This window comes from Coffea arabica, chromosome 3e, assembly GCF_036785885.1.
Source record: "Coffea arabica cultivar ET-39 chromosome 3e, Coffea Arabica ET-39 HiFi, whole genome shotgun sequence".
Taxonomy (NCBI): domain Eukaryota; kingdom Viridiplantae; phylum Streptophyta; class Magnoliopsida; order Gentianales; family Rubiaceae; genus Coffea; species Coffea arabica.
This window is the reverse complement of record NC_092315.1, coordinates 16,545,083-16,569,004: the sequence shown is the minus strand read 5'-3', so window position 1 is coordinate 16,569,004 and position 23,922 is coordinate 16,545,083. Positions and strand designations below refer to the sequence as shown.

The 23,922-nt window shown below is 34.5% G+C and overlaps 1 protein-coding gene, 1 long non-coding RNA gene and 1 pseudogene across 2 annotated transcripts; all 3 read right to left on the bottom strand.

The window, feature by feature from the left end:
• Positions 1-857: 857 nt before the first annotated feature.
• LOC113741560 (G-type lectin S-receptor-like serine/threonine-protein kinase At1g34300) lies at positions 858-3,937 on the bottom strand. The gene has a single exon (XM_027269097.2). The coding sequence runs from the start codon at positions 3,655-3,657 to the stop codon at positions 1,117-1,119; it is 2,541 nt and encodes an 846-aa protein (XP_027124898.1). The 5' UTR covers positions 3,658-3,937; the 3' UTR covers positions 858-1,116.
• Positions 3,938-16,927: 12,990 nt separating this feature from the next.
• Positions 16,928-17,250, bottom strand: LOC140038672 (uncharacterized). Its single transcript, XR_011842244.1, has 2 exons — positions 17,098-17,250; positions 16,928-16,978 (listed from the first exon to the last, which is right to left on the bottom strand). It is a non-coding gene; the product is annotated as an uncharacterized lncRNA (long non-coding RNA).
• A 6,367-nt stretch (positions 17,251-23,617) lies between these two features.
• Positions 23,618-23,922, bottom strand: part of LOC113735661 (auxin response factor 2A-like) — a 31,311-nt pseudogene continuing 31,006 nt past the window's right edge.

Genomic DNA, 23,922 nt, shown 5'->3' with positions numbered 1-23,922 from the left:
TATAATGGTTTTAAATCTCCAAAAGCTACATGCTGGTAGACGGTTCATTTGAATGAGTATCATTCTTTGATTCGAGAAAAAAGAAAGAGCAAATGTCTGATACCCCTAAATCTGAATCTTGAGGAAAAAGAGTCGTCTAAAACACTGTTGCCTGAATTAGCTAAAAGAAAAAATTCAAGCAGACCATATAGCAAATCAAATATTATGTCAGGTGTCTGCAATATGCTGCTACTTGGTAAGGTCTTCTAGAACTTTTGGAAACAATAACATCCATGCAGCAAGAATAAGTTACAATAGTTTAAGTCTCCAAAAGCTACACGCTGGTGGACAGTTCATTTCAAAAATTATCGTTCTTTGGTTTGAGAAAAAAGAAACAGCAAAATGTCAGAAACCCCTAAATCTTAATCTCAAGGAGGAAAGGGAGTCATCAAAAACGCTCTTAGCTCAAACTAACTAAAAGAAAAAACTTAAGCAGACCATATATCAAAACCAATATTATTTTAGGCAGGGCATCCACCGGTTGAAAAGATCAAACAGTTACTATGAGACAGAAGCAAATATTTACGAGTGACCTTGAAAAAAAAAACCATAAACAAGTGGATCACAATATTAAATGATCAATCTTACGAGTGCTTCATGCAATTTGACTACAGGTCCCTCTTCTTTTCTCACAATTATAATGAAGGGCTGCAGAGGTTTCATCTAATCTTCTGTGCTGGGTCTACTTCAAGTGCTTTGAGAGTGTGTTGAAAATGAAGGTCAATGCAAATTTATAGCCAAGTGATGTCAAGACCCTCAACCTTGTTTTAATATTTTTGTTTGAACTTGCTAGCGCTGTCTAATTTTCACACTTAAACTTGCAGTAAATTCTGACATTTAAAACTTTAGATACTATCATTCACACATGTTCTGTACTACAATTATACACTTTCACAAGCAGCTAAACTCTATTACGAAGCCATACACATGTGATCAATGTTGCACTAGCTATAAGTATTGCAAGATACAATTACCAAATAATTTACTATAGCAAATTAAAAATTACCAAATCTTCTGCTGGTAGACTGACTTTTGTGAATCCGAAAAATACTCCCTGCTGGCAAACTGTGAATCATATCATAATGCAGACTTAGCTTCGGACTGAAGAAGTGATGAAGATGCTCTCTCTGTATTCCTTGCTGAAACAGAAGACAAAATTCCACGAGTTTGAACTGACGAAGATGACGAGGGAGCTGGAGCTGAAGCTGCAATTGTGGAAAAGGCACTGATACTACTAGCGTTTATGCTAGTCCCACTGACAGATCCCTCTGTGACACCCTTAGGAATGGGTGGTTTACCAATATCAATAATGCCTTCTAGCATCTGAACAACCTTACCCATTACAGGCCTCTGAGCTGGTTGCTCTTGGATGCACCAAAAGCTAACTTGAATTGCCCTCATCACTTGCTCTATATCTATCTCATGCTTAGAAAGCTGTTTATCAAAAATTGCTTCAGTATTGCCCTTATCAAATTCCTCATAAGCCCACAAAGAAAACTTTTTATTGTTAGTCTCAGCTGAGACTTCAAAGTTCCTTTTTCCACTTACTATCTCCAATAATACCATTCCAAAGCTATATACATCAGATTTTGAAGTTATTGGAAGATTAGCAAGCCACTCAGGAGCCAAATATCCTCTTGTTTCCGTTACACTTGTCAAGGTTCGATACCTGTGGTCCTTGGGATTAATAAGTTTCGCAAGGCCAAAATCTGATACTTTGGCATTGTAATTTTCATCCAAGAGAATGTTTTCAGGCTTTATATCACAGTGCACAATACAATCTCGACACTCTTCATGAAGATATGTAATCCCCCTTGCAGTCCCTAGTGCAATGTTATAACGAGATTCCCAACTCAATATCTTTCCTGAATGCTCTTCAGTGGTGAAGAGAAAGTTATCCAGCGAACCATTTTTCATGAACTCATACACCAGTAGTCGGTGACGCCCTTCAGAACAAAATCCTATCAATCTAACCAAATTCAAATGGTGGGTGCTGCTTATTGTGGCAACCTCCATTCTGAACTGTTTTTCACCCTGCTCAATTCCCTCCAGCTGTTTCACTGCAGCAACAGTTCTATTAGCAAGAACCCCTTTATAGACAGCCCCAAATCCTCCTGCACCAAGCTTTTCTTTAAACCCTTTTGTTGCCCGTTGGAGCTCCTTATATGAGAACTGGACAGGTGCACCAGAGGCATACTCAAGAAGCGCATACTGAGCTGACATTCCCCCAAATTTTGGGCTATCCCTAAAGCACCACCACCACGTACTACCTTCAACTAAGATCAAACCCAAAATGGTAACCAAGACCACAACCACAACTATCCACGCTTTCAATCTCCAGCCATCCCTTTTAACACTGTCAGCTGATAAAACAGGAGGACTAGGCTCAGGTTGACCGCATATCTTGAAAAAGGAAGTGCTAGGAAGTGCAGGCGACTGGTAGCCGCTGATGAAATTTGAAGTTTTCTGATAACAAAACCCTGTCCCATCAGCCAATGAAGTTGATCCAAGACAAGGATATGACTGAAGACAATTTGATTTACAGGCAGAGAAAACCTGAGTATTATCTGTATCTGATTCAGGGGGATAGGTCAATAACACAGTATGGTCCAACTGCATCATCGCCCTATATCCCTGACAATTCTGAAGGTTCACCTTAATCTTACACCCTTTCCTACCATCCCTCTGATCAACTGGTTCAAAATTCTGTGACGGACAACTGCAAACCGGTCCCGTCTCATTATAACCACATATCCCAAAATTCCCACAATATCCAAACACTCGACATTGATCACTTACAGCAGACCATGTAACAGTTCTACTCCCACTACCCTTCCCAACGCTATAAATTCTCAAATTACCATCATTATCCAACTTCACAAACCTTAATACAATTGTTGCGTCGGCATAATCACTACTATAAGCCGAGGATAAAGGGCCGGAAAGGTGCAGATCAGAAAGGGTTATTATCCCAATTGGTGAAATGGTTAAACTTGGTGAAGTCCAGTTGACCGTAGCCGATGAATTCAACCCAGAACTGTAATAGAAAATGGACTCATTCCACATAAGAGTTAAGTTGCCAGTACTATTGCTCAAGCGAAACGAATAAATCCCATTTCGCAAAACATGATTTCTGGTAAAATTCTGAGACGGAACAATAGTATCGGTCGGATTATCAAAAGTTGACCAAATATCCGACCTGGTGGCGTTTCTAAGAGCAAAATTACCTGAATCGTCAAGAGCAGCGGATGCAGCCCCACGCCTAGAGGTGGACGACTGCCAGACAAGGGAGTTGTATGAACCGTTGCGAAGCTCCAGATTGCCGTTCGACAGGAGGCGGAGGGTGGCGGTGGAATCAGCAGCGCCGAGGTCAGAACCACCAGCAATCCAGATAGGAATATTGGGGCTGTTATCGTAAATTATGGCTGCAAAATGAGCTGAACTAGCACCAGAGGGATCAGAAATGAAGGTAAAAGTGAAGGTCTGGCTTGGAGAAGTCCATTTGGAGTTGGGATCGGAAGCTGAGAGGGTTGACCCAAGTTGAACATCAGCTGCAGCTAAAGTAGAAAAACTCTTGGCTGTGATGAATAGTAAGAAGAAAGGCAAAGGGTTCAGCATTTTTTACCTTCTCCTCCTCTTATATTGGTCTAGTTTCTCGTGGCAAAGTAAGAAGAATGATGATGACAAAGAGAAGAATTGTGGTGGTTCATCAATGGCTGAATCAAAGCTGGTGGCTTAGATTTAAATGTGTGATGATCGTGGTGACTGGTCAGTGGATAGAGGCAGCGGGAAATTGACTTTGAATGCAAGGAGATCGTGGGTTAGACTGGAATATGGACCGGGTTTTAGAGAGGAGAGAAATTGTACGAGGTCTCTGAAGGCACGGTCTTAATTTGATACGAGACGCAACGTGGAGACGGGGAGATTTGAAAAGCTGATATAAATTGTTGGGAAAATTTGAAAGGAAAACAAAGAGAATTGTTGGGAAAATTTGAAAGGGAAATTTTTTTTTTTGGGCCTAAGGTAAATGCATTAGTGAATTCTCTAGATATTTTGATGAAAAAAAAAAGGATTAATTACACTTTAACCCCTCCCGGGGGAACTTGGATCCTTGTAACACTTTGCCACCCTAAACTCCAGATATATACATTTTGGATTAATCTTCTATACACCAATAGTGTATACACTTGATACGTAATTGAGATTTGAATTTGAAATCCAAATTTTGCATACGTGTCATGCACTCAACCGTGATAGTGTATACACTGTCAGTGTATGTAAGATTTACTCATGCATTTTATCCCTTGTGGTCAACTTTATGATGGAGTTAAGATGAAGTCATATTTTTCATGACCAAAATATCTTTGACTAATTCTTAAACACACATAATAATTGTAAAATAATAAATATCTATTTGTTTATTTCGATCTTTTAGCACTAAAACAAATTAGATAATTCACAAAAAAGAAGTCTAAAAAACTCAATGTATTTATCTCAATGCGATAGCAATACTTATTTTAAATAAAATAAAATTAATTGGTGTATTTGGAATGAAAATTATGTACTTATATTTTTTTATTGTAACACATTTTAATGTGTTTTATAAGATAAAAACATGATTAAAAATAAAAATTTATTGAAAATGTATTTAGAGAATTTTTAGTTTTTTAAAAATGTAGAATGCAAACAAAATACAAAGTAAGGTATGAATGTGGTATAAAATTACTAAATAGCATTTTATTGACTCATGAAAATCTTGTGAAAGGTGCAAAGTAAATAAAAATTATCAAAATTAACCGTTTACAATTTAAAGGAAGAAAGATAAGCGATGGAAAACTTGTACAAATGTTTTAGGAAATTATAAATTTTTTTCTCCACAATACAAATTTTCAATTCTTTGGTATTATACCATCTTTCATTTTTGAATTTTTTAAATCATATGACTTTGTATTTTTCCAATAAAATGTTTCATATTACAATTAAAGGTATAACATTATTCTAGAACTATTACGTAAGGGCATTAACATCATTTTGTTAAAATTTTAGATGGAGAAATGATCATTAACATTTGACTTAGTCAATGAAGGGGACAAAGTGTATATATTTAAAATTCATGAGGGCAAACTGTTATAAAGGGACAAGTTCAAGGGGGGCAAACTATAATTAACCCCAAAAATATTATGTTCCCCCTACTATAGTAGACGAAAAAAATAATATGCTTCCCATTAATGTAAGAGATTTGAACCCCCAACATGATACACAAAAATTCTCTTCCTAGCTATTGGATCAAAGTTCAATGATTATAAAGATGACAAACTTTGTGATTCTAAACTCTCGAGCATCCGTTCCCGAATATTTAAAATTCCAAACCAACTATGTAGAAAAAGGTTGGAAGCAATGTTTTATTTGTCTATAACTTTGGAGGTGCAACTTTTAGGTAATTCAGTTTTCAGGTATCCAAAAAAGTTTGTTTAGTAGGTAGAGCTTTTAACGAGCCGAATCAAACCAAATATTTAGTGTTCAAACTTTGTTCGAATAATATACAGACAGGGTTGGAATTCATCTCGAATATTAACAAATTATAAATGTTGTTCGAATTTGTATAAATATTAGGGTTTTCGCTAATTAAACTTTATGAGTCAAATTCAAGCTCGAACTGGAGTTCGATTTTGATTTTGAAGATGATTTAATTATATTTTTAATAAATGTATATTATTTAAATAAGTTTAATTGTATTTATTGATTTTTAAAAAATCAATAAGGCTAATTTATGTATAATTACTTTTTAAGTAAAATATAATATATATATAAAATAATATTAAATGTATTTATATTTATTTTCATTTTTATAATTTTATATATGTGCATTCGACTCAATTATTAAACGAGTCTAATATTATGTTCAAACTCAATTCATTTATTAAGCAATTGAGCTTTTGCGAACTCGAATTAGCCAAACACAAATACATTCGCGAACAGCTCACTTCATTAAAAGCTCTATCTATAGGTAAGATTATGAAATTACCCTTAGTGAACATATCAGCACTCATACATGCACAAGCAAGTGTGTGTGTGTGTGTCTATATATATATATATATATATATATATATATATATATATATATATATATATATATCAAACATATCAACATACATTCTCGATTATACGTCGTACATGCTCAGACATATCAATATACATTCTTGATTATACATCGTAGATGCACAAGCAAGCATATATATATACACACACACACACATATTTCAATTTAAATTTACAATTCTCATACTAGAGGAAAAATTATATGAGGTCTCCGAATGAAAGTCTTAATTTAATGCGAACCAGAATGAGAAGACATGGATGCATATTTGATTTAGAAGGCCAATGAAAAGGGATATGATACGAACGTCGCCAACCTTGTGACAAAACCCGTAAGAGATTAGAGTCAAGATCGATAAGAGGATACCAAGCTTGGAGTGGATGACCTCAACCCGTTAATCACGTGGTTAACGAACCTTGGTATAATGGTAGTAGATGCCACAATCTAGTGCAATTCTAGATTGATAAGTCACGAACACTTAGAGAAATTCTAAGATATTCAAGAAGCCTTGGAGAAACCAAGAAAACTCTCAAATTTTTATTGTATTGTTGAATGAATAAAACATGACCCTAGGTAGGCTATTTATAGCCATACAAGTAGAAGACCTAAAGTGTAATGGAAAAATGCTAGACCTAAAGTGAAACGGAAAAGGCTAAACATGACAAGGTTCCTACATTTTAGGAACCTAGAATCGGCTCTCTTAGCTTGCAATGCTGGCCGAATTATTGCTTGATTAAAATGACTAAACAAGACTCCAAACTAACTAATTAGACGGCTAACACAAAGACTCAAACTAGGAAGCCTTCAAGCGTGGTCCTCCTTGACTTGAACAACATGGACAACCTTCAATCATTCATGCTCAAGTCCCTCAATGACCTTGGGAGCAATTTCTTGGCTTTGCACCTCACGAACAAGCCCTTGGAGTTCCTCTCTGATCTTCTTAGCTCGAGCTCGCGTCACGGGTCCGAACTCGACCCTTGTTCAATGGTATTTCTTGATTCGTATCATTTCCCTCCTCTTGAAAGCAATTTGTCCACACATTGAAGCATGAATGATGACTAGAAGAGTTACATGTCGGCGAGTCAATTTTGTTATGACCACAAGTTTTGCAAAAAACCACTTGCTAAGTTGAAAGGTAGCCTTTGTTGAACCTTGAATCTCACGAACTAGCTTCAATGTATGCTCAACTTGATCGCTTGTAGCCATGAGGTAAGGATCCTTAAAGTGATGCGGTGTAGATCCCATGAATTCGAACTCCTCAAGCTTGAATAAGCTTGCAAAGTATGCAAACTAATCTGGTGAAGTTGGAGCTTCACGTGGACTAGGTGCAAGATGAGCATGGGTGTTGTAGTGACCATTGAAGACCTCGCTCCATAAGTAAACTCGTGGCACATGGTTAGCTCCATAGTTTGATCCTCTAATGATGTGAACAGCTTTGGGATCATCCGATGCCATGAATGAGCACCAACTTGATCTAACTCCTAGGAGACAAACTCCATGGAAACTCGCGAATTGCACAAGTGACTTTGGTATGGAATATTGTAAGATCAAAGTGATTGCACTTTGCTTAACCTGCACAAAACAAAAAATACTGTATATTGCAAGGTTAAGATTGTTAGTATAATAAGAAATTCTCCTCACATCCTTAGATTGTACAATCGATGTCGGCTTTCTCTCTTGTTTTTCCACTATGGCAGAATCGTGCATGAAATTTTCCGCAATCAACTCCTTTAAATGTTCATTCTCTCTTTCTTTTTGATATTTTCCTCAACATTTACCTCAAGTGCACTCTCACCACCACACTCAACTCACTCTTTTTCAAGTTTTGTTTGGAGGAGTTGCTGATATGTCTCCCACACTCGACTAACTCCTTCATCTATGGATAATGTATTTGCATGCTTTGTTCTCGAATGAACCTCCTCCCTCCTCCTTGAATATGCTGACTTTAAAGAGTTAGATTGGACGTTGGGATGAAATTGTGTAGAACTCCTCCTCTTGACATCCTTATTCACCATTTGGTCAAGGCATTTATGAAGAGGCTCGAAAGTTTCATCCAAAATCTGCTTGAATTTTCCCCTTATTGCATCTGCAAAAAGTTTGAATTTCAAAGCTTGGGAGCATCCTTCTCCCTCGTTAGACATGGTAGAGTGATAGCTGTGAATCTAGTACTGAAAAGATATAATTTAACCTCACACACTCCCTCACATGTATGCACTCATACTTGTGCTTTCACTCACTAAAACTCTCTAATGATCTCACCAAGTCAATTCTCAAGGCTCCTTGATCTACCCCTTGAATAAATTAGAGTTCCTTTTCGGTGTTGACAACTTAGCAACTTTGAATCGAGTAAGATTGTAGCAAATTTAACACAACTGACCTGGACGTAATTTGGCTCAAAATTGACCTCTAAGACTCAAAGATATATTGGAAATAACCTGGAATTGGAATAAAAATAACAACTAAAAGAACTAACAGCGAACGACTCAAGAAGGAACAAGAACAACTCTACCTAACCCCGCTTTGTCTTGTGGCTTTAGAATTAGGAAACAAGCTAGAATAATTTCTGGAATTTGGACACTACCTTTTTCCCTCATTGAGACAATCTTTACCCTCTCAATTGGAAATTTCCAAATAGCTTTAGTCCCTCCAGAAACGAACTTGCAAGCTAGAATTAGAATCCAAATTGGATTAGGAAAGCTTTGGTGTGGCTGTTTTAGTAAACTGGTTTGGTTGTTTTGGAAACAAGGATTTGGAAAGGTTGTTTGGATCTGATGTGGGAAGGGTTAAGGTGTTTCAGGGGGACTTGGATTCGGTTCCTTGGTGTTTCTTGGCTGACTCCAATCCCAAAAGCTTTAGGATTAGAAGTAGATCAAGAATGAGACTTGTTTCTCAATTAGGAAACTAGAGCCGTATCTTTCTTTCCTTGTTTTTTCTCTTTTTTTTTGTATTTCTTTTGCAGCTCTTACAAGATTTTTTCAAGAACTCAGATTTAGTCCCAATAAATTGAAGCTAGATCAAAGTTCACAATTGGTCTAGAAAAGTTGAAGTTTGTTTTCAAGAAACCCAAGACTTTTTCCAAGAATCCCCAAATCTGTTTCAAGAACTTCAAGAAACCTGTTCAAGAGGCTCAAGAACTTCCCAAATATGCTTTTGGTATTCAAGTTTTGCAAGAAACAACACAAAAATTCAAGGTTCAATAGCAAAACAGGCTCAACAGTCCCAAGGGAAAAAATTCCAGCAATTTGACTCAAGAACAATGGTATGCGACACTTTTTTTTCCTTTTTTTTGACACATTTGGTGAGCTGTTTTCTCAACCCAAGACGACACAAAATCAACTATAATCTGGACAAATTTCATAGCAATTAGCTATTAAAATTGTTGGACAGATTGCACAAGACACAAGAACAAAACACGATAAGAAACAAGGAAGAACCCTTGCGGTTGGAATTTTTTCTTTCCTTTTTTTGTTTGATTTCTAGACAAAACAAGGCTAACCACAGCAATTAACGACAACTAACGCAAGTTTATGACGTGACAAATCTGGATAAATGACGCAACACAAAAAACAGAATTTCGAAAAGACAAAGACAGAATTTTTGGCAACAAACACAAACAGAATTTAGAACAACTTGACTCGAAAAAAAAATAAAAGGGATATAATGTGATACCTCTTAACTAGCTCTGATACAAACTGATACGAACGTCGCCAACCTTGTAACAAAACCCGTAAGAGATTAGACTCAGGATCGATAAGAGGATACCAAGCTTGGAGCGGATGACCTCAACCCGCTAATTACGTGGTTAACGAACATTGGTATAATGGTAGTAGACGCCACAACCTAGTGCGATTCTTGATTGATAAGTCACAAACACTTAGAGAAATTCTAAGATATTCAAGAAGCCTTGGAGAAACCAAGAAAACTCTCAAATTTTTATTGTATTTTTGAATGAATAAAACATGACCCTAGGTAGGCTATTTATAGCCATACAAGTAGAAGGTCTAAAGTGCAATGGAAAAAGGCTAGACCTAAAGTGAAATGGAAAAGGCTAAACATGACAAGGTACCTACATTTTAGGAACCTAGAATCGACTCTCTTAGCTTGCAATGCTGGCCGAATTATTGCTTGATTAAATGACTAAACAAGACTCCAAACTAACTAATTAAATGGCTAACACAAAGACTCAAACTAGGAATCCTTCAAGCATGGTCCTCCTTAACTTGAACAACATGGACAACCTTTAATCCTTCATGCTCAAGTCCCTTAATGACTTTGGGAGCAATTTGTTGGCTTTGCACCTCACGAACAAGCCCTTGGAGTTCCTCTCTGATCTTCTTAGTTCGAGCTCGCGTCACGGGTCCTAGAGGAACTTGACCCTTGTCCAATGGTATTTCTGGATTCGTATCAGGATAATTTAAGAAATCTCTGTGACAACCCCACCTCCCTCAGGGCGTACCCCAGGGGTTAGCAAAGCGTCTGCCTGACTCTCGCCAGGACTCACTACAAACCCCAATCAGTAACACTAAAATCCTTCAAATAACATTTACATCCCACAAATCATCCAAATGTTCAAACAAAAGTATAAGCCAAAATAGAAGAGTTTAAACAACTAATTCTATAATACGTGCTAGCCAAATACAAGATTAGGACATCCTTATTACAATCTATTACTATTCTTATCTTTCTCATCCCCACACCCTATTAAGGAAAACAAATAAAAGGGTGAGTTAAAAGTCCAGTGAGATTCCTCTAAACTTGAATACCATAAAAGTCACTTACCTTTCCTCTGGGTACCCTATGACATCAAAGATAGTGATCATATCTAATATCCTGAGATAATTACATATGTAGTTTAAATCAGACCGCACCAAATGCAAGTAAACACATAACAAGTCCACGCATTCATAGGAGAAATTAAACAGATCTGCAGTGCGAGCACCTTGAACATTCATGACAATCATCAAATTTCAAATCTAGCCACTATCTATAGAAACCCTAGCCAAACATTTATGGGACTAGTTCATGACAGCACTCATTGATCTAATCTTCTCAATCGGTTCAATTTCCAAGTCCAATACTAGAATCCTCTGTGCCTTGATCTTTGCCATCAAAATATACCTTAAATTCAATCATGATTTCCAGTTTCATCATAATGTTATAAAATATTTGGTACTCGGGTGCAAGAATCTGAAAATAGAATAATTCACAACTCAATCCGGCCAGTCCCAAGAGTAAATCAACCACATTTGAGATTCGTACCTGGCGTACATTTTTATTTCCCCCATCAATAGTAATTCATTCCAAACTTAATAGGCCATTCCCCACAGTCTGAGAATCCTCTCCCGGTTTGAGCTCATTAAGGGCTCTGATACCGCCCCACCTCCCCCTAGGGCATACCCTAGGGATTGGTGGACCATCTGCCTAGTTCTCACTAAGGCTCGTTACAAACCCCAATCAACAACACTAAAATCCTTCAATATAACATTTACATGCCACAAATCATTCAAACATTAAAAAAAAATTATAAGTCAGAAGAGAAGAGTTTAACCAACTAGTTCTATAATACAGTGCTGGCCAAATACAAGATAAGATGTCCTTATTACAAACTATTACTATCCTTGTCTCTCTCATCCTCACACCCTGTTATAAAAAACAAATAAAAAGTGGTGAGATAAAATCCTAGTGAGGTTCCAAGAAAACAACAAGCATTCTAGCAGTCTATATAAAATCCACCTTATGGCATGATCACATAGCTCATGAAGCAAGTAATATCCTGATAGATCATTTAACAATGTACAGTAAATACCATGTTCACGTAAAAAGGATACAGTCTACTCTTACGAGCTAGTTCCGCAACAGCTTGTCCATGATCCTTTGACACTCCGTCAATCATGGGAATTTAGTAACAAGTCCAGTAGAGTACCACTTAACGCCAATCTCCGTACACTGATCATCCCCCTATCGGACTCAAATACCAAATATAACAAGAAGCGTAATACTCGAGTATACCAAATCCAGTGGATTAAATAAGAAACACGACCCATGATTCATCAATCTCCTCGACCAATCCCTGAGTGAATACTTCATGAGTATAGCTCTGTGAGAGTTGTCTTGAGGAATAGTAAAACTTCCTAACTTGACCAAGTGGAGTTTCGGATAAGGAGGAAGTGAGTCTTTCTTTGTACACAAGAGTGATTGTAATTCATCAAATTGAAAAAACTTGTTTGAATTGATCTACAAGCTCAAAAGGGGTTGGGTAGTCAATTGGTTTGTAATTCTTTCCTTCTTATTTACTTATTGTTACGTTTGTGATCTTTAAATTGCTTATCTCTTCTACTTTTCTCAAGTGATTTTGTTCATTCATTGATTTACTCATTGTGTGATCACTTAGAAAATAGGATAAATTTCATATTGAGCAAAAAGATGTCTCATAACCTGATTAAGTTTTAATCAACTTAATTCACCCCCTCTTAGGTTGTCTTCGGGCCTTACATGTCATATGGCTTTTTTCGGTAACAATTTGGGAAAAATTCGTCAAGGGTACTTAATGTGTTCAAAATTTGAAAGTTAAGGTATCAAATTTATTTTCGTCCAAAATTTGGGGACTAAAACCGCTCGTGCATCAAAGTTTAGGTACCAAAACTGCATTTTTGGCCTTTTTATAGTCCATTTTGTCCGGACACGTGACTGTCACATGGCTTTTTCTGGTAACAATTTGGAAAAAAAATCGTCTAGGGTACTTAATGTGCTCAAAATTTGAAAGTTTGGGTACCAAATTTATTTTCATCTAAAATTTGGGAACTAAAACCACTCGTGCTTCAAAGTTTAGGTACCAAAACTGCATTTTTCTCTAAAATCTAAATCACTTGATATTCTAATTGAGTTTAGTTCGGTAAGGATCCACTTGAAAAGAAATAATACTCCAATAAAGGCTAAAAATGAACTAAATTACTTGATCTTCAAATTAACTTTGATTTGGCAAGAGTTATTCGAATTTGATTTCGCAACTATTCAAACCAAACATAAAGGGACAGGACAAGAAGACTTTTTGTGTTGAACCCATCCAAACCAATTTTTTACCCCGAAAAAAAAATAGAAGACCTTTTGTCTTCCTTGTACGGTGGGGACAATCTTGGGTTCTTCCTAAATAATTTCCATATTCCTTTTTAATCTATTTTTTCCATCATTTTCGAAGACTTATAAAAGCTGTTAGCACTGATCAAAGTCATGATGACCAAGTCAATCACTAAATGTTTAAAAGATATTAATGGAAGACAAGAAGGAAAAAGGAGAGAATTGAAAAAGAGGAAGTGTTGACAATGAGTATTAGAATTTGGATGGATCAAGGCCTCGTAAGTTCTATTGTACTCTATTTTGGGGTAAAATAATCCATTTATTTTTTATTACCCCATATTCTGATTTAGTAATACCATATACACCATTTTTCAAATCAGTTACACTAAAAGGCAAAATTGCCTGAAATTGAACTTTTGAGGCCCCATCAGCAGGCGGAGAGGCAAAACTTGGACACGTACTAGAGTAGCACTACAAGAAAATTGTTCATCAGTGACAACACAAAGTCATCACAGAACATACAAAAATCGTCACAAATACCTTTTATTGACGACTTTTTGATCGTCACAAAGTCGTCACTAAATCCCCGTCGGTAAAAGTAAACAGTGACGACTTAAAATGTCGTCACTAAATAGTTCTCATTAGTGACGATTTTAAGTAGAGCATTTTTGACAAAAGATCAAGTCGTCAATAAAACACTTCCAGATTGTCGTCACTAATGACAACTATTTAGTGACGATCCGAAATGTCATCACTAAATAGTTGTCATTAGTGACAACAATCCGGAAGTGTTTTATTGACGAATTGATCTTTTGTCAAAAATGCTCTACTTAAGGTCGTCACTAAAAAGCACCGAAAGCCATTGTATATAACTATTTTACTGACAACAATTGTCGTCACAAATGTAGCTTAGATTTAGTGACAGTCTCTGTTGTGACAAGGAGTTTTTATTTTCTATTTTGTGACAACTTTTTTTTGTCATTAGATAATTTCTCAATAGCTTAATAGTCATAATTTGGCCTGTAATCATTGCTAAATCATTGATTTTAAACAAACCATACAAATAAACATGAACGATTGATAACCAAAAGTATTTGCATTAGATTACATGGTAATAATATAGCATTCTCAAATGCCAAATTCAAGTGTACATTACCCAACTAATGCCTACAAAAATAACATTTGTCCAAAATATCACTTGTACATAAGGTACATTTACAAAAGCAATCACAATTTAAGAAATTGAAGAACATCTAAATGAACCACTCCATGAGCAAAAGGCAATTTTGTCTTCAACATTCTTCAACCATAACCATAGATATCTTCCAAAAGCTAGTATGAATAGCATTTATCTGTCATAAAAGAGTAAAAGAAGTAGGTAAGGGGAGGAGTACAATAATAAAGAACAAGTAATGAGACTTAGATTATTAAGACAAAAATTACAATTCATTAAGAACCTCATATAATTTGGGCCCACATATTACAACACCAGCATATGTAAGGACGAAAACTTCAGGTTAGTCTTTTATTCAACTTCCTCTGTTAAGGTCGGCTAATGGGGTGTTTCTGCAGGACAAGTCCTTCCCCACACGCCAAAGTACAAAATTCCAGTCAGTTATCCATTGGGATAATGATAATTTACCGACTATTTGTCATGATCAGTTCCTGAACTTGTGGGATGCTGCAGATGTTGATCGACTTGAGCTCTCAGCATTTAAAAGTAGAAAAATCAAAAGCAACAGCTCTGTTATCGGATTTGGCCGGCTGCATCTTTTGCTGGTGGAAAAGGTATCCATTTGCTTATAGAATCCCTTTTTCGAACTCTGTTAAGAGCCAACATCCAACTTAACTGAGCTTTCATGACATCTTTAGAAGTTCCTGCAAGAGATTCTTGTACTAAAAAGGTCGCTCTTGCGTATTTATCCATTGAGGTATTTGACACCAATCTTTCACCACAAGGTCCACATATATCATCACTTTTTTTTTTAACAACTTCTATCCAAATTGTCCAAATTATAGCATCACTGTCCTGGCTTTTGATTAACTCGCTGTAATGATCTTTTTCATATCCTTGTATTATAGGACTAGGAAACATTACTTGGACCCACAATTAATCACCAATCCTAACTTCAACCACCAAATGGTCGATATGCAGTAGTTGAAGAATGACATACTTATGAGGCTTTACCTAGTAGCACAAACAGGATAGCTCAACCATGTACAAATTTCTCAAACCCAATCGCGTCCCTAAGATGACCTTTTAGCAGTAAAATAACGAACATCAGACCAAACAACCCACTTTATACCAATTGCAAGAACAGTGAGCAGGTCCTACAAGAGATGAAGGAAATTCTGATTGCATATATTGCTATCATTAAGAATCTGATAGTAGATATTAGAAAGCTAAAAACGCATATAGTGGAAAAATATATGAATAAATTAGTCTGCAATCAAAATTTCCTTACATCAGGGAAAGCCCAGAAACCATACATCTTTTGGGCACATATTATGGGGTTATACCATATCAGTACAGAAGTGATACATGAGCCTCACGCTAAAAGGCCGCTCTCCATCACACCACATTCCCAACATTGTAAAACAGATGAGTCCATTCTCCATGAAAACTGATTTCAAAAAAAGTTATATACAAAGTTTCTCCTAGGAATCCAAGCATTCATCGACTCTCTCAAACATTTCTAAAGAATGATGCAAATTGCTCGGCATGGTAGCATGATCCCAACAGTGACACACTCCCAATCAAGAGATGGAATTAATTTAAACCTGGAGCAACATCTGCTTCTTGTGTGGGTTCAAATCTATAAAAACATAATGCCTGCAAACTGTGAAATAAATGGACCAATACGTGTATGTCATAGAAAAGGTATTCCTACTTTCTATCAGCTAGTTCCCAACTTCATACTCATCTTAATTCATACTCAGAAACATAAGCAGAAAGTTCATGAAAAGAAATAATTTATTTTCATTCTCCATGAACTGTATCACAGAAGAATAAATTAAACTAATACATAACCCCAAAACAAAAACCAAAAAAAAAAAAGATAATAATAAGCTCTCGGAAAACATGAAAAAGTACTGGAGACAAAGCATGAATTTCTGGTAAACAGGATATGCTATTTAGTAATTCAATAATACGTGGTGCAGATGTCTGTCTGTTTTTACAACATAGAGTGGGGGTAAAGAAGGCAGTGAGAGGTATGCAACAGCAAAAAATTTGCCAGGGTCGGTATCTGATGGCATGGTTTTTAATTTACTATGGCCAATCCTCAAAGCTCAGCAACATTAACCATTTTGAAAATATCACAAATTCTAAGAGCATGACAAGCACCTTAACAAACAAGCAAGTTTGAGAAAAATACATCTCAACCCTTATCCTAAATTGGCATGTTTGAAACTTGAAACAACCTGAAACAATATACCTGAAATCAATCTCTATTACAGATCGAAAGAAGGTTATTAGATGACACCTGACAACTGTCCATTCAAATTCCAAGTTCCTGATCAAACTATTACACGGCAGAATATTCTTACAACCAACAAGTATTATAGATTATGAGATGCTAAACAATTAGCAATACTGAATGGGGACAATATTTGAAACAATTATGAAGAAGGCAAAAGGAAAAAGGGAAAGATACCATTATAAGGCAAAGGATTTGCACCGTCTCTGACAAGTAGATCTTTGACACCTCGCTCACATTTCGCACAGTCATTTGTGTGTATAGAATGTGATTCCAAGTCCTTAACAGTCTGCAAGACAGAAGAAAAAGAAAAGATTAGAATAGGAGTCAAACCTTACCATCTAGAGTCCAGACATATGAGACATAACACTGGAAAAGTAGTATCAAGGACATTAGATAGATGGATACCTCTTCCCACGAATTACTGACTACCGCAACAACGTTCTCATATGGCAGTTGTTTCACCGTCAGCTTACCAATTTTCTCCTTGAAATCAATAATCTCGATTTTCTGTGCTTCTAATTTCTCAACGAGCTTCTGATTTTGAAATTTAAGCACTGCCGCATCAAAATTAGAGGATATGCCAAAAGCTATTATCAAAATTAGGGCCATAAAGCAATTGGAGAAAATGATCAAGTAAATAACAACATAGCTATGATAGCATCTAATAATCAAGAGCTGCTAAAAGATTTTGGGCAGAAATTTGCAAAAAATATTGTAGAATATTAGGGATTTGGAAAAATTGGGGAAAATGTATAGGAGAGAGAAAAACGAACCTTTCCAATGAAAACCTTGCCCTTTAATGCTGGACAGCCATGGTGATGCTAGTGAGAAGCCAGAGAACGGATTTGTTGTGTGGGTGAAAGTGATAAATGCCGTGCGGAAGCTCTGTTTTGGGAAGCTCTGTTTGTTTCAGCTCGGTGAAAGTTTGTGTTGGTCAAGTGTTCCGTTGCTTTAACTCAGACCAAGTGTTCCGTTGCTTTTGTTTTCAGAATGTGTTCTGCTGCTTTTGGTCTTTGCTTTGCTTTGGATATTGTTTTTGTGCGCGGCACTTTCACTATGATTTGATCAAAATTTTGACTTCACTCATTTTCCCTCCATTTGATACCAAAAATCATGTTTTTTTCTGGATTTGTAATATGGTTTGAACCATAGATTTTAATGCTATAGTCTTATTCTTTATTTTTTAGCAAAAAATAAAAAAATTTCATCAACATAGGTGGCAAAATTTGTTAATTTCATATAATTGAAAATGTACTTTTATAATTTGATAATATTTTATACTAATTTCTTATAATTGCAGCACTAAAGAACATCATGTAATTGAAAATAATTAAACTCAAATTATATGGTTATAACATAGTTTCAATAAAAATAATCATTTTCCCAACATTTGAGACCAATCATCATGTTTTTTTTTTATTTTTAATTTGGTTTGAAGCATAGATTTTATTGCTATAGTATTATTCTTTATTTTTTAGTACAAAAACACAAATTTTCATCAATATAGGTGGCAAAATTTGTTAATTACATATAAGTGAAAATATACTTTTATAATTTGCAAATATTTTAGCCCTGCAATTTTTTATAATTGCAGCACTAAAGTACATCATTAATTGAAAATAACGAAAGTCAAATTCTATGGTTATAACAGACTTTCATTAAAAATAATCAAATGCTATTAATAAGACATTATTGTTAAGTCAAAATCAAAGAAAATTTAGTGATGACATAATGTTATCACTAATTTATTCAAGATTATAATGACAAGAAAAGTCGTCACTAATTAAATTGCTAGTTTTTAATATTGTCAATTGCTAGTTTTTAATACTTTTGTGAAAATATTGATAATGGTTGAGAAAATTTTGTTACATTACTGCAAGTGATAAATGTACTTTTGTTCTTTTTCAAACATTTATTTTAATGTTTAATTTTGTTTAAAACTATTGTACTAGTATAGATTTGCAAGACAAAACTTAAGTTCTCAATAGTTAAAAAATTCATTACAGAGAAAACACAAAGTAGTAGTTGCAAAATGTGTATAAATTACAGATATTTTAATGTGTATAAATTACAGTTTATTTTAATGTTTAATTTTGTTTGAAACTATTTTACTAGTATAGATTTGCAAGACATAGATTTATGGGTAATTTCTTTTCTTTTTTGGTTTCACATATTTAATTTATGTTAAATACAAAACCTACCAGTTTCCCTTTCATAAAAATATTAGTGCAACACTTTTTGAATTTTACTTACAAACATTTATGTATTTAACATAAATTAAATGATTCAGAGTGAAATGCCCATAAAGAGCAGAATATTTGTTCATGTAATGGAGGAAACCCAAAAAGAGTTGGTACTTTATGGGCTATTTCTTTTTTTAAAAAAATTTAATTTATGTTGAAAAGATAACCTGCCAGTTTTCGTTTTGTAAGAAATCAGTGTAACACTTTTTGAATTTTACTTACAAACATTTATAAATTTATCATAAATTATATGTTTGAGAGTAAAATGCCCATAAAAGTTGGTACTTTGAATAGATAATGCTCATTTGCCCATAAACTACACTCCCTGAAGGGTATTTTGTTAATTACTTTGTAGTACTTTGTTATTCCTTTGCTAATACTACTTGGCATGTAGTACAAAGGATAAATCTGGCATAAATTTCTTATTCCATTGATAAAAAGACCTGCTTGCCTTATAACTATTGTAATGAAAGATATATCTTTAGAGTTTATAACAAATTATTACTTAAGTTTGAGAAAATTATAAAATATTTATGCATAGTTTATCAAGATACCATTCGCAATTTCCTAATAAAAAAATAGGGGCTAAATTGTAAAAGCTAGGGTGCCATAATAGAAATAATAAAATTGGTGTATTACATATGGGGGTTAAATTGCAAAAGTTAGAGTGCCATAGTAGAATTAATGAAATTGGTGAATTACATATGGGGCTAAATTACAAAAGTTAGGGAGTAATAATAGAATTAAAGAAATCGGTGTACTACATATGGGGCTAAATTGTAAAAGTTAAACTATCATAATGGAATTAATGGAATTTTTTACAACATTTGGGGCTAAATCGCAAAAGTTAGGGTGGCACAGTAGAATTAATGAAAGTGACTTAGAAATAAGTACTTTAAACAGTGACGATTAATTCTTGTCACGAAATCCGAATCGGTAGAGTGACAGTGACGATATTAGAAGTTGTCACTATATAGATCATTTTAGTGACAACTTTTTCAAGGTCGTCACTGCAGCCTTAGTTGCTTTGAGCAATTATGACAACTCTCCTTGTCGTCACTAAAAAATGTTGTCACTAATGACCATATTTCTTGCAGTGTAGTTTGTGACGAAAATAACGGGTCGTCACTAAACATTTAGTTGCTTTGATGCAATTGTGACAACTTTAGGTGTCGCGACTAAAGAAGCTCCTTTTGTGACGACTTATTGTCATCACAACAAAATGTTGTCACTAATAACTTTTTTTTTAGTGATCAGTGACGACAACAAAAAGTCGTCCGTAAATAGGCCAAGCAATAGTGATGATGTTCTTAATGTCGTCACTATTGTGTGTTCTAAACACTCCCGCGCTCTTGCTAAATCTTGGCGGGAATTTACTAGTGACGACTTAGAAAAGCACTTAGAAAAGTCGTCACAAATGAGTTGGCTCCCATTAGAGATTTGTGACGAGTTAGAAAGTCGTCAATAAAGGATCCACTTTTGTGACAACTTTTTTTCGTCACAGAGAAAAGTTGTCACTGATGACCAATTTTCTTGTAGTGTAGGGAGTGCCAGATTTGACCTTAAACACAGAGTCAAGTGGCAAAAACTAAGATTGCTATGGATTCACTTAAAACTCTAATAAAAGTTGAAAGACAAATCAATTACTTAATATTCGAGTAGAGTTCGACTCGGTAAGAACTTATTCGAGCATAATTTCACCAACCACTCAAAACAAATTTAAACAGAATTTTGTATTCTGTAAATTGTCAAACCTAACTTGAACTTGGTTCTATTAGCATAAAAGTGAAATTTACATAACTTTAGTTTGATTATATTAAAACCCGTTTAAATTTGGCTTTGTAAATCAACAAGTCAATGTTGAGCACAGTTTCAAATTCGTTAAAAATTATAAAATAAACTTAAATATTATTGTATTTGTCTTGATTAGATTCGTTATTTTCTCCTAATTCTAATGTTAGGAAATAGAAATTTAAAAATCTTACGGGTAAGTCATCCTATCCGCCACCCTGTTCCCGATGTTGGTACATCGTGATAAGAAAGAGACAAAGCAATATATCCTTGTACATTAGGGCAAAAAATCGATGTGGTCCTCGAACTTTTAACTTTATGCACTTTTAGTCTTTCAACTAATAAGTGCGTAAATATAGTCCTCCAATTAATCAAAATGTGTAGTCATAGTCCTTCCATCTAATTTGTCTGTTAAGATAGACGGGATGATACAAAAAATAAACGGATAATTTCAAAAACCTCCCTTGAGGTTTTTAACAATTTTATTTAGCTCCCTTAAGGTTTTAAAAATTACACATACCTTCCTTATCATTTAAAATGATAATACTATCCTTAAATATTTTAATAAAATTTCCTTGTTTGGTATGTGTATATTTACAATGACTTTTAAAATTATTTTTTTCATTCTTTTTCCTTCTTATTCCTTTTTTTAAAAAATTTTTTGCCAATAAAACTGTAGAACTACCACTATTACCTCTAGTTTCTATTGTAACCAAATGTCCAACTAGTGATTTTTTTGACGAGTTAACTTTATATGCAATCCAATAGATTTGCTGATCTTTGTTTTCTATTTTTTGATATTAAAATTAATAATAAATGAAAAGAAAATGGCCCAAAATTACTATTAAATTATGATAATCCAACTACTCAAAAAATTCATAAACTTTAAATGAATTATTTCAATATTTTTTCTATCTTATAAATTTAAATTCATAATAAAACACCATTAAAAGTATCCTATCATAGTGATAAAATTATAATTATAGTTGTTTATCAAATAATAGGTATAGATTTGAAAATTTTGGGACATTTTTCTTATAATTATACTAGATAATCTTATAATTATATAAAGAAGTAAATTAAAACTCATTACACAAAGGTAATTTTGGATATTCATTTAAAAATTTGAACAAGTCAATATTATTTTAAGGTTTTGTTACTAAAACAATCAAATCAAGGGATGTAAGTGTAATTTTTCAAATCTCAGGGGAGCTCAGTAAAATTGTTAGAAACCTCTAGGGAGGTTTTTGTAATTATCCCAAAATTAAATATCATGTGAGCAATTCATGATGCGTTTCCCGTCCATCTTAACGGCCAAATTGGATGGAAGGATTACAACTACATATTTTTATTAGTTGGAGAACTATATTTACGTACTTATTAGTTGGAGGACTAAAAATGCGTAAAGTTGAAAGTTTGAGAACCACCGCGATTTTTTGCCCTATACATTATGAACAAGTAAGTCCTTTGGACCTTAGCCAAGAATCGTAAAACCGCGAATTTGTTTGAAAACAAGCAACTGCCGTATGACAAAATAATTTTTAGTCGATCCTTATCTAATGGTAGTATAATCATTAAGTTTTAGATGTTGTTGTTGGTCCTCAGGTTTATATAATAACTTATTGTCGTGGTTACATTGAATTATCTTTTTTATATATATATAGTCCTTGTTTTGATCAATAAATCAATATAATATAGATAAAAATCAAATTTTGTTGGATAGAAAAAGCCTATTATATTAATTCTTTCTTTTCAATTTTCAATAAAGTCAAAATCGCAAGGAGTTATAGTGTAATTTTGCAAACTCGAGTGAGTTAAATTGAACATTCAACAAATCACAAGGAGTCATTTATACAAGGGCAATATTATTATTTTACGTACGTTAGATTGGATGCTTTCCGTTCAATTTTCGATTTAGTTGAAATCACAGGGAGCTATAATATAGATTTCTAAACTAGAGGGAATTATATTAAATATTCAGCAAACCACAGGAAATTTTTTGATATTTTACCCACAAAATATATGTTATCCTTATTTTGATCAATAGAACAATATGGATAAAAATCAAATGTATTTTTTGATAGAAAAAGGCCTATAATAATATTAATGAATTGATGAGTCCGTAAAAAGAGTGGACAGTACAAAATGTGGGAAAGAATCCACGCAGATGATAGAATCATCAATTGAACTAGCTTACCTTGCCATCTCAAGGACAACAATGTTGATAAACCTAGGCAGCCAACTAAATTTCCAGGCGGAAAAATTTTGCATTGCATTTGTTACATCAGCAATTGAAACTTCTATGTCTTAGACATTCTTCAATATTTCGGTTGAGATTTTAACTGGAATGTAAAATTTTAGATTTCATCAATATCATCAGTCCTAAACTTTCTCTCAAACCACGGCCGCTATGGTTTGAGAAAAATAGGTCGTGAATCTAAGTTACATAAACAAAATTTTCTGTAGTTTTTGACCATTAATTTTTTATGTTTATACTTAATATTTGGTGTTATTAGTTCTTTTCTGCTTATATACTATATACAACAGACAGGTATATAGGAGTGAGGGCCTTATTGAAAATCAATAATAAACCAAACGAATAACGAACCAAATAGAGGATTGAGCTCTTTGAAAATATTTGTATTGCTTAATTAAGCTTGCCCAGAAACAGAAAAAGGGTACAACGTCATTTGATAATGATCAACTGATTTATAAACCAACCAAAAAGTACCCTTGGAATAGTGAACTAGCTAGCTAGCAAATACATAGAGTTCACATTACACGATGACTAATCCGGCTCTTATTTGTATTTCACACTACAAAGTATGCATATTATTATAGTAAGCCTGATTAAGCATTCATGACCTTGGTTGAAGCTGGCTTTATTAGTTCTAAGGCTCTGCCTGGCCACCTGCTGCATAGCCACCTCCAGGATACCAACCTCCAAGGCTCCCTCCATAGTCTCCTCCAGGATCCCCTCCACTGTTAGAAGTCACAAGTGACCTGGCTGCATTGAGGATAATAAAGCATGCACGTTCATTAATGTAATCTGGGAATGGCCTTGTCAAATAAACTCATCTGGGCACTCATACAATTTGAAATTCTAGATTTTGGATTAAATGTGTTGCACGTTTTTTGTTTTAAAGAATACCAAATCGATTTGATTATATTCAGGTCAAAAATTTGTCTTTTGATG